The sequence below is a fragment of the Triticum dicoccoides genome, chromosome 5B (assembly GCF_002162155.2).
Source record: "Triticum dicoccoides isolate Atlit2015 ecotype Zavitan chromosome 5B, WEW_v2.0, whole genome shotgun sequence".
Classification (NCBI taxonomy): domain Eukaryota; kingdom Viridiplantae; phylum Streptophyta; class Magnoliopsida; order Poales; family Poaceae; genus Triticum; species Triticum dicoccoides.
The window spans coordinates 654,399,025-654,411,981 of record NC_041389.1 but is presented as its reverse complement, the minus strand read 5'-3'; the positions used below and the strand labels follow the sequence as shown (position 1 = coordinate 654,411,981).

At 44.8% G+C, this 12,957-nt stretch overlaps 1 protein-coding gene across 1 annotated transcript; it reads right to left on the bottom strand.

Moving 5' to 3' along the window:
• Positions 1-1,999: 1,999 nt before the first annotated feature.
• On the bottom strand, positions 2,000-6,113 carry LOC119310407 (G-type lectin S-receptor-like serine/threonine-protein kinase SD2-5). Its single transcript, XM_037586171.1, has 3 exons — positions 6,083-6,113; positions 3,638-4,299; positions 2,000-3,583 (listed from the first exon to the last, which is right to left on the bottom strand). Exons 1-3 carry the CDS (start codon positions 6,111-6,113, stop codon positions 2,000-2,002), a joined length of 2,277 nt encoding a protein of 758 aa, XP_037442068.1.
• Positions 6,114-12,957: the final 6,844 nt, after the last annotated feature.

Below are 12,957 nucleotides of genomic sequence, written 5' to 3'. Positions count from 1 at the left end.
CATGGCTACTTGAGAAATCTTCGTCAATTGCTCGGCAAGCCACCAGCGGAGCCCAGTCATCGACCAAAAATGTAACTTGGGGCGGTAGAGGGGAGCAACTCATGAGGGTCAAGAGCCCAGTCAAACGACTTACTACCTCTTTCTCAGTTTACAGGGCGTGCGTGTATCCCTAGGTCTTCAATCTGACCAACCTAATACAAATCATATATTACAAAAAATATACCAACATAAACTACGGAGTTTCTACTTTCAAAATGTATAATTTTTGTGTTATATAGTTTATATTAAGGTGATAAAATTGATAACCTAGATATACGCGCAGGACTTGTAAACTGAAACGAAGGTCACGCCAGCCGCGTCGCCAGCATTTTTAAACGGGCCTTTTATTTTGTTATTGGGCCGGAATTATGTTTTTTTGTACAGCCTACAAATCACAACATTTTTTGACGAAATTTAACACATTCTTGCGGAATACATGTATATTTCCATGGTTTTTTTTCCAGATTTTTGGGAACTTTTAAATATGCTTTTTTATATTTCCAAAGTACCAAGCTCACTGGAGTTCAGCCTCCAAAAATCCGCACTCATTTAAACCCGTCCTAGTCATATCGAAACTTCAAAAGGGTGCTAATGGCGAGACTTGAGCTTCTTTCGTCGGGAAAAAAAATCCCCGCACTTAGCACTGGAGGGACAGGGCCCGGCCCCATACGAGCATGTCCATACAAAGCCATAGCGAGCAGCATCAGTCAGTCCGAAACCCTACGGCAGCGAGCACACCTCCCTCCGGCGATCCCCTTCCACCGTCAATTTGATCCCTGAATGATCCTCCTTACCCTTTCATATCCAGAAGATTTAGTCATGTCGGAATCGGACCGTGGTAAGGAAACAATTTTGTGATGGTTCCACACATGCTAGTTATTGCCCTCTTTTCTTTTCTTGAAATCGTTTGTGAATGTAAACATTTCCAATCTAAACTTTGGAGGTTAAAGTTTTCTGCGTGGTCATCAGATTGTTGTTTGGCCTTTTTCTATGTCTTGCAGTTTTAATGATTCAAAATTTAAATATACTTTTCAATGTTAATAGCAGGCACAAATCTGCCTGTTTCAGACAACCAAACAACGGCTCTGGACAGTTCTACACAATTGGGGAAAAACGAGGCTACAGTCATTACTCATCATGAAAATTATTATGTTAAAGGTGAAGAAGGTGCAACCTCAGATAATATGGATCCTTCCCGCTCTTTTCTGGTTCTCAGAAAAAAATCATTTTCGAGGTATGGTAACTGCCAATTTTATTATCTTCCTCTCAACTTCAATTTACTTCCTTTTAGTACCGTCTCTTACTGTCAAAACATGTTTTTTTTGTATGGACAACTACACAATGGTCTAGTATTTTTTTTCCTTACACTGATTTGAAGTAATAGTTTAGAAGATCTTTAATGGTGAAACTCATTAAAAGAATCAATAGGAATATTAACCATCACATAACATGTGTCTTGGTCCTGTCAAAAGACAGTCTAATTTTCCTGTTTCACCATCCAAGAAGAGAAATAGTGATAGATAAATTTATTTTGGGTGCTGATAGACGGTTTAGCCCATGCCAATTTGGTTGTGGGGATCATACAACTGCAAAAGAGACAAAATTACTCACCTGCTTACGTCAATATGATGCCATGGCATATCAAAATTAGTTTAATGTAAATATCGAAATTACCCAAAAAACAATTTTTGAATAAACATGTTTATAATACCCTGGAAAATCACCTAAAAGAGCTGGTAAAAAAATCACCCAACAGACTTCACTTATACTACTCACTTACGGTTCCATGGTAAACCTGCCTCATTATGAGATACAACTTCACTTAACATACTGGCCAGCAATTATTTATTTGCTGCCATTTAAAACATGCTTCCAATGCACAAATATTGTAGGATACGATAAAGATCAGTTGCAAAAATCGAATTCTGCAGTGTGGAATTTCTTGGCTGCACCTCCTTTTTCACCGTGGGCCAGATAAGATAGATGCTTCACGAACCGAATATGGGTATGGCTTATCTTGAACAGACATGGCAGAGTTCGCATTGAGAAAGCTCTGAATTATGTCAGCTTCAACGCTTATAGTACCTTCCAACACCTTGATCACCGTTGACATGGAAGGCCTATGGCTGCTGTCATTCTGCAGGCACCACATTGCAAGTTTCATCATTTGAATCACTTCCTCCTGGCGTGAGACCATATCATCACTATTATTTTCGATCAGATCAATCCACTGATTGTTTCGAGCCTTTTCTTGTAATAAATAAATAATATGAACATTCTCCTCGGGCCGAGAACGGTCAATACTTTTTCTTCCACTTATTATTTCCAAGATAACAACTCCAAAGCTGTACACATCAACCTTTTCAGTGATTTGCGATGTTAACCATTCAGGCGCCAGATACCCAGGTGTTCCTCTCATCATCGTCACTACCTTGCTTTGATCCCTGTCTATTAACTTAGATAGTCCAAAATCAGCCACTTTGGCACTGAAGTTCTCGTCTAAAAGAATGTTTTGTGGTTTGATGTCCAAATGAGCGATTTTTCGCCTGCACCCTTCATGAAGATAACATAGGCCCTTGGCAATATCTAGAATAATCCTACATCGGGTGCACCAATCAAAAGGGGCATTATTATGACAGTTGTAGATCCACCTATCAAGTGACCCTCTCGACATATATTCATATACCAGAAGCCTCTGAGATTTCTCTACACAGAAGCCAATAAGCTTGATAAGATTGATGTGTTCAATGCTGCCAATAGTTTCAACCTCGGCCAAGAATTCTTTCTTTCCTTGTCTAGCACCTTCCAAACGTTTCACTGCAACTCTCTCTTCGTCCAGTTTCCCTTCAAAAACAGAACCGAATCCACCTCCCCCGAGTTTTTTACTAAAACCTTCGGTGCATTCTCTCAACTTCTCAAAAGAAAACCTCGTTGGCATTCCTGATGATAAGTGATCCAATTCAGAGTCTTCATCGCTGTCTTCATACTTCCTCCTCCTTTGCAGATAAAGAATGGCAGCAATGAGAAGTAACACAAGAATACTTGTTGGAAGTGTAATTGCTAAAATGAACTTCCTTTTGTTTGTAGTAGGGGCAGAACTGGAGTTGGAGGGGCTCAGCTGCACCTTGAGATATGCAGTGGAGTTGTAACGAGCAGCTTCAGGTTGTATGGACTGTAATGAGAAGACCTTTGTTACCCAGAAACATTTACCATAGGAATCTTCCTGACCATACCTGAACATAACAGCCCTGCAGGAGCAGTTCTTCAAGCAGGCTTGCTTACAATCATTTCTGTTTGTTAAATTCACAATGGCGTGGCTTTGATCAGAATAGGAAACATCTGTAAGCATCAAGAGCTCGTGGTGTTGCATGTCCTGACAAGAGATTGGATTCAGTGGCTTACAGCCAAGATTTGCTTTCCGGTCATCCACCGGCTTGAAGTAGTTTGGATTAGTATTACTCTCATGTGGACAGCTGCACTGCCCATTCGTGCATATCCCGTACTCCCCGCATACTGTTGGGTAAGCACAATCACCAGACATCATGTACTCCCTATTCCACCAGCACCGTGTTCGAAAATCGTCACAATGACGAGAGATCTCCATTACATCAGACTCAATCCACCGATTTTCATTATCAGACCATTGATGCAGCCTTAGGTGCCCATCAGACTCTAATTTTATATACTGACTGAACTGAGATGGTGGCAGCATGATATCAGCCATAAGACCCAAGTCCGTGCTTTGTGTTGACCAGACATGATAAGGTTTTTTCTGCACCTGTATAATGATACTAAGGCTGCCATTCTGGAACGTAACCTTTGTTTGTCCATTTACAGTCTCATTATTTTTCACCGGTGGATATGAGAAGTAGAGCTGTGGTGGTGTGGATTCGACATAGCCGTATAATCCATCTCGCAGTACAGTCACATAACATTGATTCTTAGTCGAATTTGTTGCAGATATATTAGGTGTGAGCCTCATACCTTCCATAAGTGATTGCCCGGGGACCAGTGAATCAGTTGGATGGTCAAATGACTGCCACACAATGGCATACTTCTGATCAAACATCACCAGGTTGCCGCGCTTCGTGATCTCCATGCCAGCCACTGATTTGCCTGAAGTGCCGCTTGACCAGACCGTGCTCCCATCGGCATCACGGGGGACCAGGTCACCATGCCTAGTAAGCTCAATGGTGGCGTTGTCCCTGACAGGGCTAGCCCTGTTGGCTGACCATACAACCTTAGGTCCTGACGGGATAACTGGAGATGCAGATCGGAGCCAAAGGAGCAGATGAATGTGCTCGCCGGAAAGGTGGCCTCGCCCCACCCCAAAATGAGGTGCCTATAGACTCGAAGTCTTGGGCTTCCGTTGTCTGTGGTTCATTGAATCCAGCATCTCACTCTGAGCCTCTCAGCGTGGTTTCTCCTTTTCAGCTCTCCGTACATGGACAGCCCAAACGCGTCCCAAAAGGTCACGGGTTGGCTGTTCAAAGTCATTGCCATGAGAAATTGCTTGTCCTATGCCTGTCAGAATCATACTGCCAAGAAAATTGACAAATGAATTATACTGTCAAGAAAACCAGGTGTTGATGGCAAGGGAGGTATTTTCAGAGTAAAAACAGTTAAATAAGAAGCCTCGTAATTAAGTCTGCCATGGCATCCTCCTTGGTTGTTTATGTCGGCTGCTTATATATATTTAGATTGCAAATTGTTTGTCTATTTCACGAGTTTGTGTACTGAATCTGCAAGTTGATGACCAGCGTTTGAAGGACTTGGACATGATGCTATCTATTTTTTTCTCTCTTTTTTTATAAAAGAGAGCTACCTCTCCGATTTCCATTAAAAGAAATCACCAAGTCTTACAAGAAAGAAAAGAGAAAAAACAGGAACTACCGCTGATGAGGAGGAGGGGGAGCCATCCCTCCCCTTCCCACAAACCCCTGAAGCAGCACCCCTGGAGATATCTAAGGCCTGGGCTCAAGAGCAGGTCCCAGTACCAGCATTAAAAAGTTTTAACGACGGAATATTATCTAGGAGACGAAACGAACACAACTGTTTTTAACATCGCACAGAAACTGATAACTCCCCCAAGGAGAGACCAAAAGAAGGAAGGAAAAGTAAAATAGGGGTAATCTTGCGGCCTCTTCAAGCGTCCATCACAGCAACACAGACCCGAGAAGACTTGAAGCTTTTTTTGGTCATCCCATGATTCTTCTAGTCTCCAGGCGCCACCCATGCACTGCTCTGAACACTTCTGCAGCAACTTCACCAACCTGCTTCACTCTTGCCTCCATCATATTACTTGTTGCGGGTTTTTTTTGCAAAATGTTCCAATCATGTAAGTTTTTAAGAAGCATATTAACAGGCACACAGGGATCATCAACCCTATTATTATCAAAAACAACACTATTTCTCAATTTCCAAATAGTCCAACATATAGCCGAAATCCCTATCAAAACTAAGCTCCTCTCTTCCTTTCCAAAAGTCTTAGCCCAAATTCTCATCACCAGATCCAAATCAGCTGGTATATCAGTTAAGTTGAAAGCACATTTTAAAACATTCCACAGCAGCCTAGCTACTAAACATGATATAAACAGATGATTTATACTTTCCTCACACCCATATAATGGGCATTTCTCATCTCCTTTCCATCCTCTACGAAGCAAATTATCTTTTGTGAGAATGATGTTCCTAAGAGCTAGCCACATAAAGACCTTAACTCTGGGTGGCATTTTAATTTTCCACATATATAAGTGTGGGTATTTGATACCATTTTCTATTAAGTGTCTATAAAAAGACTTTACAGTATAAATCCCTTTTTTGTCAGTGTCCATTGGACCTTATCATTTTCATCCCTCAGAACCACCGAACTACATGCCTCTTTTATATGATCCCACAATTCTCTTGAGTCTCCTGTCAGAGTCCTCCTAAAATGCATGTTATCAATCCCCCCTCAAAGATCTCCTTAACTGTTTTCTTCTTATCAAAACATATATTATATAACCCAGGGAAGTTTTTGCATAAAGGTGCAGATCCAATTCACCAGTCTTCCCAAAACCTAGTATGACCTCCATTCCCTATTATGAATTTACACAGGGAGGTAAAATGATCTCTGTGTTTCAATAATTCCCTCCAAAATTGGGAGTCTCCTTGTTTAGCAGAAATATTACCAAGAGCTTTACTTCCCTGGTATTTTTTCAAGACAATTTCCTGCCACAACCCTTTTGTGTTGTAAATTTTCCACCACCATTTACATAATGGAGCTTTATTCATATGGGCAAGGTTTTGAATCCGCAATCCACCCATGTCTTTAGGTCTACAGACATCAGACCATTTAACAAGATGACATTTCTTCTTTTTATCATCTTCCTGCCATAGCAACCTTGCTCTATAAAAATCCATACGTTTATTCACCCCAACAGGTAATCCATAAAAGGACATCATAAAATATGCGATGCCTGTCAGAAAAGATTGAATTAGTGTGACCCTCCCAACACTTGCAAGTAGTCTCCCTTGCCAGGTTTCAATTTTTTTTTCATTTTACTTTCTGGAGGTTTCCAGTGTTTGTTGCTAATTCTGCTTTTGTCAACTGGTAATCCTAAATATTTCATAGGTAAAGCACCTATAGGACAAGTGAATATCTTAGCATATTCACCTTTTTAATCTTTGGCCTCCCCAAAAGGAAAAGTTCACTTTTATGAAAATTATTTTTTAAACCAGACATTTGCTCAAAGAGGCATAATATATATTTCAGGTTATGAGCACTATCTATGTCATCTTGCAATAAAAAGATGTATCATCTGCATACTGCAGCATGTTAATCCCATCTATGACATATTCATCTAAAACCCCCTTGACCAGCCCATTTTTCCCGGCATTATCCAGTATGATAGCTAAAGCATCAGCTGCCAGGTCAAAATTAAGAGGTGATAAAGAATCCTCCTATCTCAGCCCTTTATGGGTGAGGAAGTATTTCCCTAAGTTTTCGTTAACTTTCACACATACTTTCCCTCCTCTGATGGTTCCCATTACCCAATCTATCCATTTATCTGGAAACCCTTTTATTTTGAGCATCTGAAAAAGGAAACACCATTTGATCTTGTCATATGCCTTTTCAAAATCTATCTTTAACAGCAGGGCACTTTGTTTCTTCCTTTTTATACTATTTAAGGCTTCATGCAAAATTAGAACACCCTCCATAATGTGTCTGCCCTTTATAAAAGCAGTTTGTACAGGAGAAATCACATCAGCTGCCACTAAATTCAATCTGTTCATCAAAACTTTTGTAATGATTTTGAAGCAGACATTCAACAAGCAAATAGGTCTAAATTTTTGTATCTTATTAGCATCTTTGCCTTTTGGGACCAAAGTAATAATTCCATAATTCAACCTACTAATATCAATTTTCATATTAGCAAAATCATCTAGCAGTGACTTAAGATCATGTTTAACCAGCTCCCAATAATGCTGATAGAATTCAGCTATAAATCCATCAGGGCCAGTTGATTTGTTAGGTGCCATTTTAAAGACCACATTTTTAATTTCTTCCAATGAAAATTCATTAATCATCATATCTCTATATTTTTCCTGTATCATCTTGGGGTTATCAATATTTAGAGAGATTGTGGAATCATCAAGATGACCAAACAGGTCTTTATAGAATTGTGTGATATATTCCAACATGTTTTTGTCCCCCTCGATCTCTCCCTCATCCTGCTCAAGTCTGTTAATTCTATTTCTTCTAAGTCTCCCATTGGCTTTGGCATGGAAGAATTTGTGTTACCGCCCCCCTCCAAAATGTCATCCACCTGTAAGTGCATCTAGTGCCCCTTAGTGATTTTGGTGTATTGAAGACTTATAGGTTAAGATACTGATGCGTTTGTGAGTGTACACAGGTCTATAAGTCTATGAGGAGTTTGATATTTACAGAGAAAGTCGACCCCTAAAAATGAAGTTCTTCGACTGAAGACTTTGCAATTCTGAAGACTTTCTGAAGACTTGGAAAGTGAAGAAATTGGTGTGACCTTGAAGACTTGGTATTCTTTCGAGGAACATGAAGCGCGAAGACTTTTGTTTTCATAGTTTCATTTTCTCTTTCTTGAGTCATAGGAAACACCGTACTGTTAAAGGGGGTTGAGGAAATACTAAGGAGAAATTTCCATGTGATGCTCAACTCAAATCCTACACCTACCAATCCCTTTGAGTGAAGCCATTAGAAATCTCGCACAGTTCAGCCATATTCTTCAGTGACAGAGACGAAGTTCTTCTGGTCTCTGAGGAATTTGTTCTGACTGAAGAGTTAGGAATTCGCCAGTGAGGATTGCCTACCAAGTGAGGAACATGATAGCCCTGAGGAATTCAAACCTCAAAATTCCGACTGTTGCTGTGCTACGCGCTAGCTGTCCCAAAATATCTACCCACCTAACGGTCATATCTGACAAGGGCATTTATGTCTTATCATGTCGGGCTGCTCCCTAGGCTATAAATAGCCGCCCCCTACAACCACTAGTTGGTTGGCTGCTTTGAGAAAAACTGACACTTGTCATTTGAGAGCAACCCATCCTCCGAGGACTTTGAGTGAAAATCATCAAGTGAGGAAATCCCAAACCCAAACCTACAAAACCCCAAGTGATTGAGCATCACTCAAGAGATTGATCCTGCGCGGATCCGACGCTTGTTTCCTTTGAAGACTGTGCTTCTTCCAGACGGTTAGGTGTCAGGGTCTAGAGCATCCAAGAGGAATTGTGGATCGCCGAGTGACCAAGTTTGTGAAGGTTCGGAAGTCACCTAAAGACTTACCACGAGTGATTGGGTGAGGTATGTGTGACCTTAGCTCAAGGAGAATACGGTGAGGACTGTGTGTCCGGGACTGGGTGTCCTCGAGTTTAAATACTCAGCCGCTCCAACCAGATGTACAACTGAGACAGCAGTTGGAACTGGTCTATCAAATCATTGTCTTCACCAAGCTTACTGGTTCTATTTCCTCAACTCTTTAAATTCCTCATGTATGTTGTTGTGTGCCTATTCATATCTGTTTGAAGATTTTGACTGAAGACTTTCTCAATTTCCTCAGCTCTATTTCTTCAATTTGTTCGTCTTCTTCCTTGTGTTATCCCGTGTTTACGCTTTCTGTACTCCTTACTTGTCTTCATTTCATCATGATGACTATGATTGTGTTCTGTTATGTTCCTTTCTGAGTACTTATTCCGCTGCCAGTAGTTCTTCATTTAGGAATTTCCTCACCAGCAAATTCCTCAGTGAAGAATTCATAAAAATCGCCTATTCACCCCCCTCTAGTCGATATAACGCACTTTCAATTGGTATCAGAGCTTGGTACTCCCTTGTTCTGTGTGATTTTGGTTTAACCACCTGGAGTTCTAGTTATGTCGACTGCAGGATCGAGGAACGTTTCCTGCCCCATCTTTGACGGTCATGAGTGTGACGCCCTCGATTCAATCGTACACTAATCATACACGCAAATGTGTACGATCAAGATCAAGGACTCACGGGGAGATATCACAACACAACTCTAGATACAAATTAAAATAATACAAGCTTTATATTACAAGCCAGGGGCCTCGAGGGCTCGAATACATCAGCTTGAATACAAACGAGTCAGCGGAAGCAACAATATCTGAGAACAGACATGAGTTAGACAAATTTGCCTTAAGAAGGCTAGCACAAAACAACAACGATCGATAAGGCAAGGCCTCCTGCCTGGGAGCCTCCTAACTACTCTTGGTCGTCGGCGTCCGTCACGTGGTAGTAGGCACCCTCGGGGTAGCAGCAGTCGTCAAAGGTGGCAGCTGGCTCCTGGACTCCACCATCTAGTTGGAACAACCAGAAAGAAGAAAAAAGGGGGAAAAGGGGAAGCAAAGCAACCGTGAGTACTCATCCAAAGTACTCGCAAGCAAGGGTCTACACTACATATGCAACACTATCAAAGGAAGGTTGTATATGTGGACTGGGCTGCAGAAAAGCCAGAATAGAGAGAAGGTCTAGTCCTATCGAAGACTAGCATCTTCTGGGAACCACCATCTTGCAGCAAACAGGAGGGTGTAGAGTAGCATAAAGTAAAGTGGTAGTAGTGTTATCCACCTCGGCCAGAGATCCTTTCTCGACTCCCTGCGAGAAAGCAATCCCAGAGCCATACTATCCCGTTATCATCACAATCAAATCCTCATCACCATCCAGTTCTCATCACAAGTATCCAGTTCTAGTTGTATCGATCGGGATACAACTCCAAGTGTCCGTTACCGTAGGACAGGCTATCGATAGATGTTTTCTTCCCTGCAGGGGTGCACCAACTTACCCACCACGCTCGATTGACTCCGGCCGGACACACTTTCCAGGGTCATGCCCGGCCTCGGCCAAACAATACGCCGCAACCCGACCTAGACTTAACAGAGAGGTCAGCACGCCGGACTAAACCTATGCCCCCAGGGGTCATGGGCCATCTCCCCGGAAACTCCTGCACGTTGCGTACGCGGCCGGTGAGCAGACCTAACTACCTCCCTAAAAAGGCAGGAGCTTACCAGTCCAACCCGGCGCGCGCCGCTCCGTCGCTGACGTCTATTAAGCTTCGGCTGATGTACACGACGCAGAACGCCCATACTATGCCCACGTGATGGTTAGTGCTATCAGGCCAGAGGCCCCTCGGATCAAATATCCAAATCGTAGTGGATTAGGAACGCGCGGTAACAAGCAGAGACTCACGAAAGAGGTGACCCCGTTGCCCCGTCTCGAGGACTTGCGGCAAGGGCTAAGAATGCCCGGCCCCGCCTCGTAATTATCTCACGGGCACCTTCCAGGTCAACCCGTCTCCACATCACTTTCCAAGTAACAGTTGTAAAGTCCAAGTATCCGTGTGTCCAAACATCAAGAGGAAAACCCAAGGAATCACCCCGGGAGGGTTCCACTCAATGTAATCATCAAGGTGAACGTAGAGGAATCACCCTCGAGGTTCACACTTGAGGGGTTGCACGACAGAGCCGTATCGGAAGTGGTTAAGGAGGAAATCACCCTCGATGACCACGACCGAATAGCTACACTACAGGTTAACATCAGAAGTGCTGTAGAGGTCTCACCCTCGGCACTCGATAGTAACCCAGCAGTGTCGAGCAACTAAGGGGAAAGTGATGTGCGGTGCCGGGGCCTGGTCTTCAATCCCGTTGATCGGGTCTTCAATGATGAAGCAGGGGCAACAAGGACAAGGTGGGGGTCACTGATGGATCACTAACCAACCTATACTAAGCAGTTTAGGATAAGCCGGTAAGGTAACAATAAGCAGGTTACAAAAAGAGGCTATGCATCAGAATAGGTGCAAACAATAACAGTAGCAAAATCTAATGCAAGCATGAGAGAATGGAATGGGCGATATCGGGATGATCAAAGGGGGGGCTTGCCTGGTTGCTCTGGCAAGGAGGGGTCGTTGTCAACGACGTAGTCGATCACCGGGGCATCAGCGGCCTCGGGGCCTACCGGAGAGAAGAGGGGGAAGAAACAGTAAATACATAGCAAACAGAGGTAACACCAAGCATGACATGACGATACGTAGCGCTAAGCGTGCTCTAACGCGGTCCTAGACGTTATAGGTGAAGGGGGAAAACAACCGGGAAGGTGTTCCCGGTTCCGGACCTGTGTCAGACAGATGACCGGAGGGGGAAAGTTCCATGTTCAGCATGCTAGGGGCATGTGACAGATGAACAGACCGCGTATTCGGATTCGTTGGATTTTTCTGAGCAACTTTCATATAGAAAACATTTTCATCCGAGCTACGGTTTATTTTCTATGATTTTCTAAAGTTTTACAATATTCTGAAATTGTTTTAATTACTAAATTCATCAGAAAAGAATTATGACGTCATGCTGGCGTCAGCCCTGCGTCAGCGGTCAACAGACCAGTTGACTAGTCAATGGGGCCCATGCGGGGCCCATAGGCAGTGACAGGGCGTTGCCCAGTCAGCATTTGACCAGGTCAACGGGACCCATGGGGCCCAGTGGCAGTGGCTGTGGGGAGGTCCACGTGGACAGCCACGTCAGCGACGCCGGAAACGGCGCCGGAGTTGCTCCGGTGGCCTCCTGCGGTGGCGAGCTCGCCGGACTTCGCCGGGAATCGCGCACAGGGGGTCATTTGGCCCGGGACTTGGCGCGTTCGAACGAGGAGACGAAGCCGCGCCGCATGGTGTGGTCGGTTGGACGCGGGGGTGACCGGAACTGCGTCGGCGATGAGTGGAGGCGGCGGTGGGGTTCGGGACCTCGTCGGGATCGGCGTTGCAGTGCGTGTTTTGGCGAACGAAGGAGCTGGGCGAGGTCTACGGCGCTCCAGGAGCTCGTCGGAGCTACTAGCTCGAGCGGAGGAGCTCGGTGGCGAGCCCTACGACGGCAATGGCGGACGGCGGAGCTCGGCTTGCGAGCGAGCTAGCTACGGTGGAGGCGGAGACGCGCGAGGAGAGGGAAAGGGGGGCGGCGGAGCTCACCTTGGGGGCACACGGTGGCCCGTTGGGTGACTAGGAGCAGCAGAGACGGCGCCGGAGACGAAGAAGGGCGGCGACGACCGGAGACGTGGACGAAAGGGATCCGGCGCTTCGGTGCTCCCCAACTCCAGCTGAGGCCACCGGTCGATGGAGAGGGCGATGGCGGAGGTCACCGACAAGGTCAGCGGGCGCGGGGTCGCCGGTGGCCGCGACAACGATGGAGGACGGCGGCGAGGGCGCTCGGGCCACGGATCTGGAGGAGAGGAGGGCGGAGCGAGCGAGGGAGAGGGAGCGAGAGTGGCAAGTGGGCGAGTGGGAGGCGAGGGGGCCGAGGCGTCGGGGAGGCGCAAACCTTATCCCCTCGCCCAGACGTCGCCGGCGAGGCGGGTCCGGCGGGGACGGTGCCCCTGTAGCGGCGCGCACCAGGGGAACAGGAAGGGGGC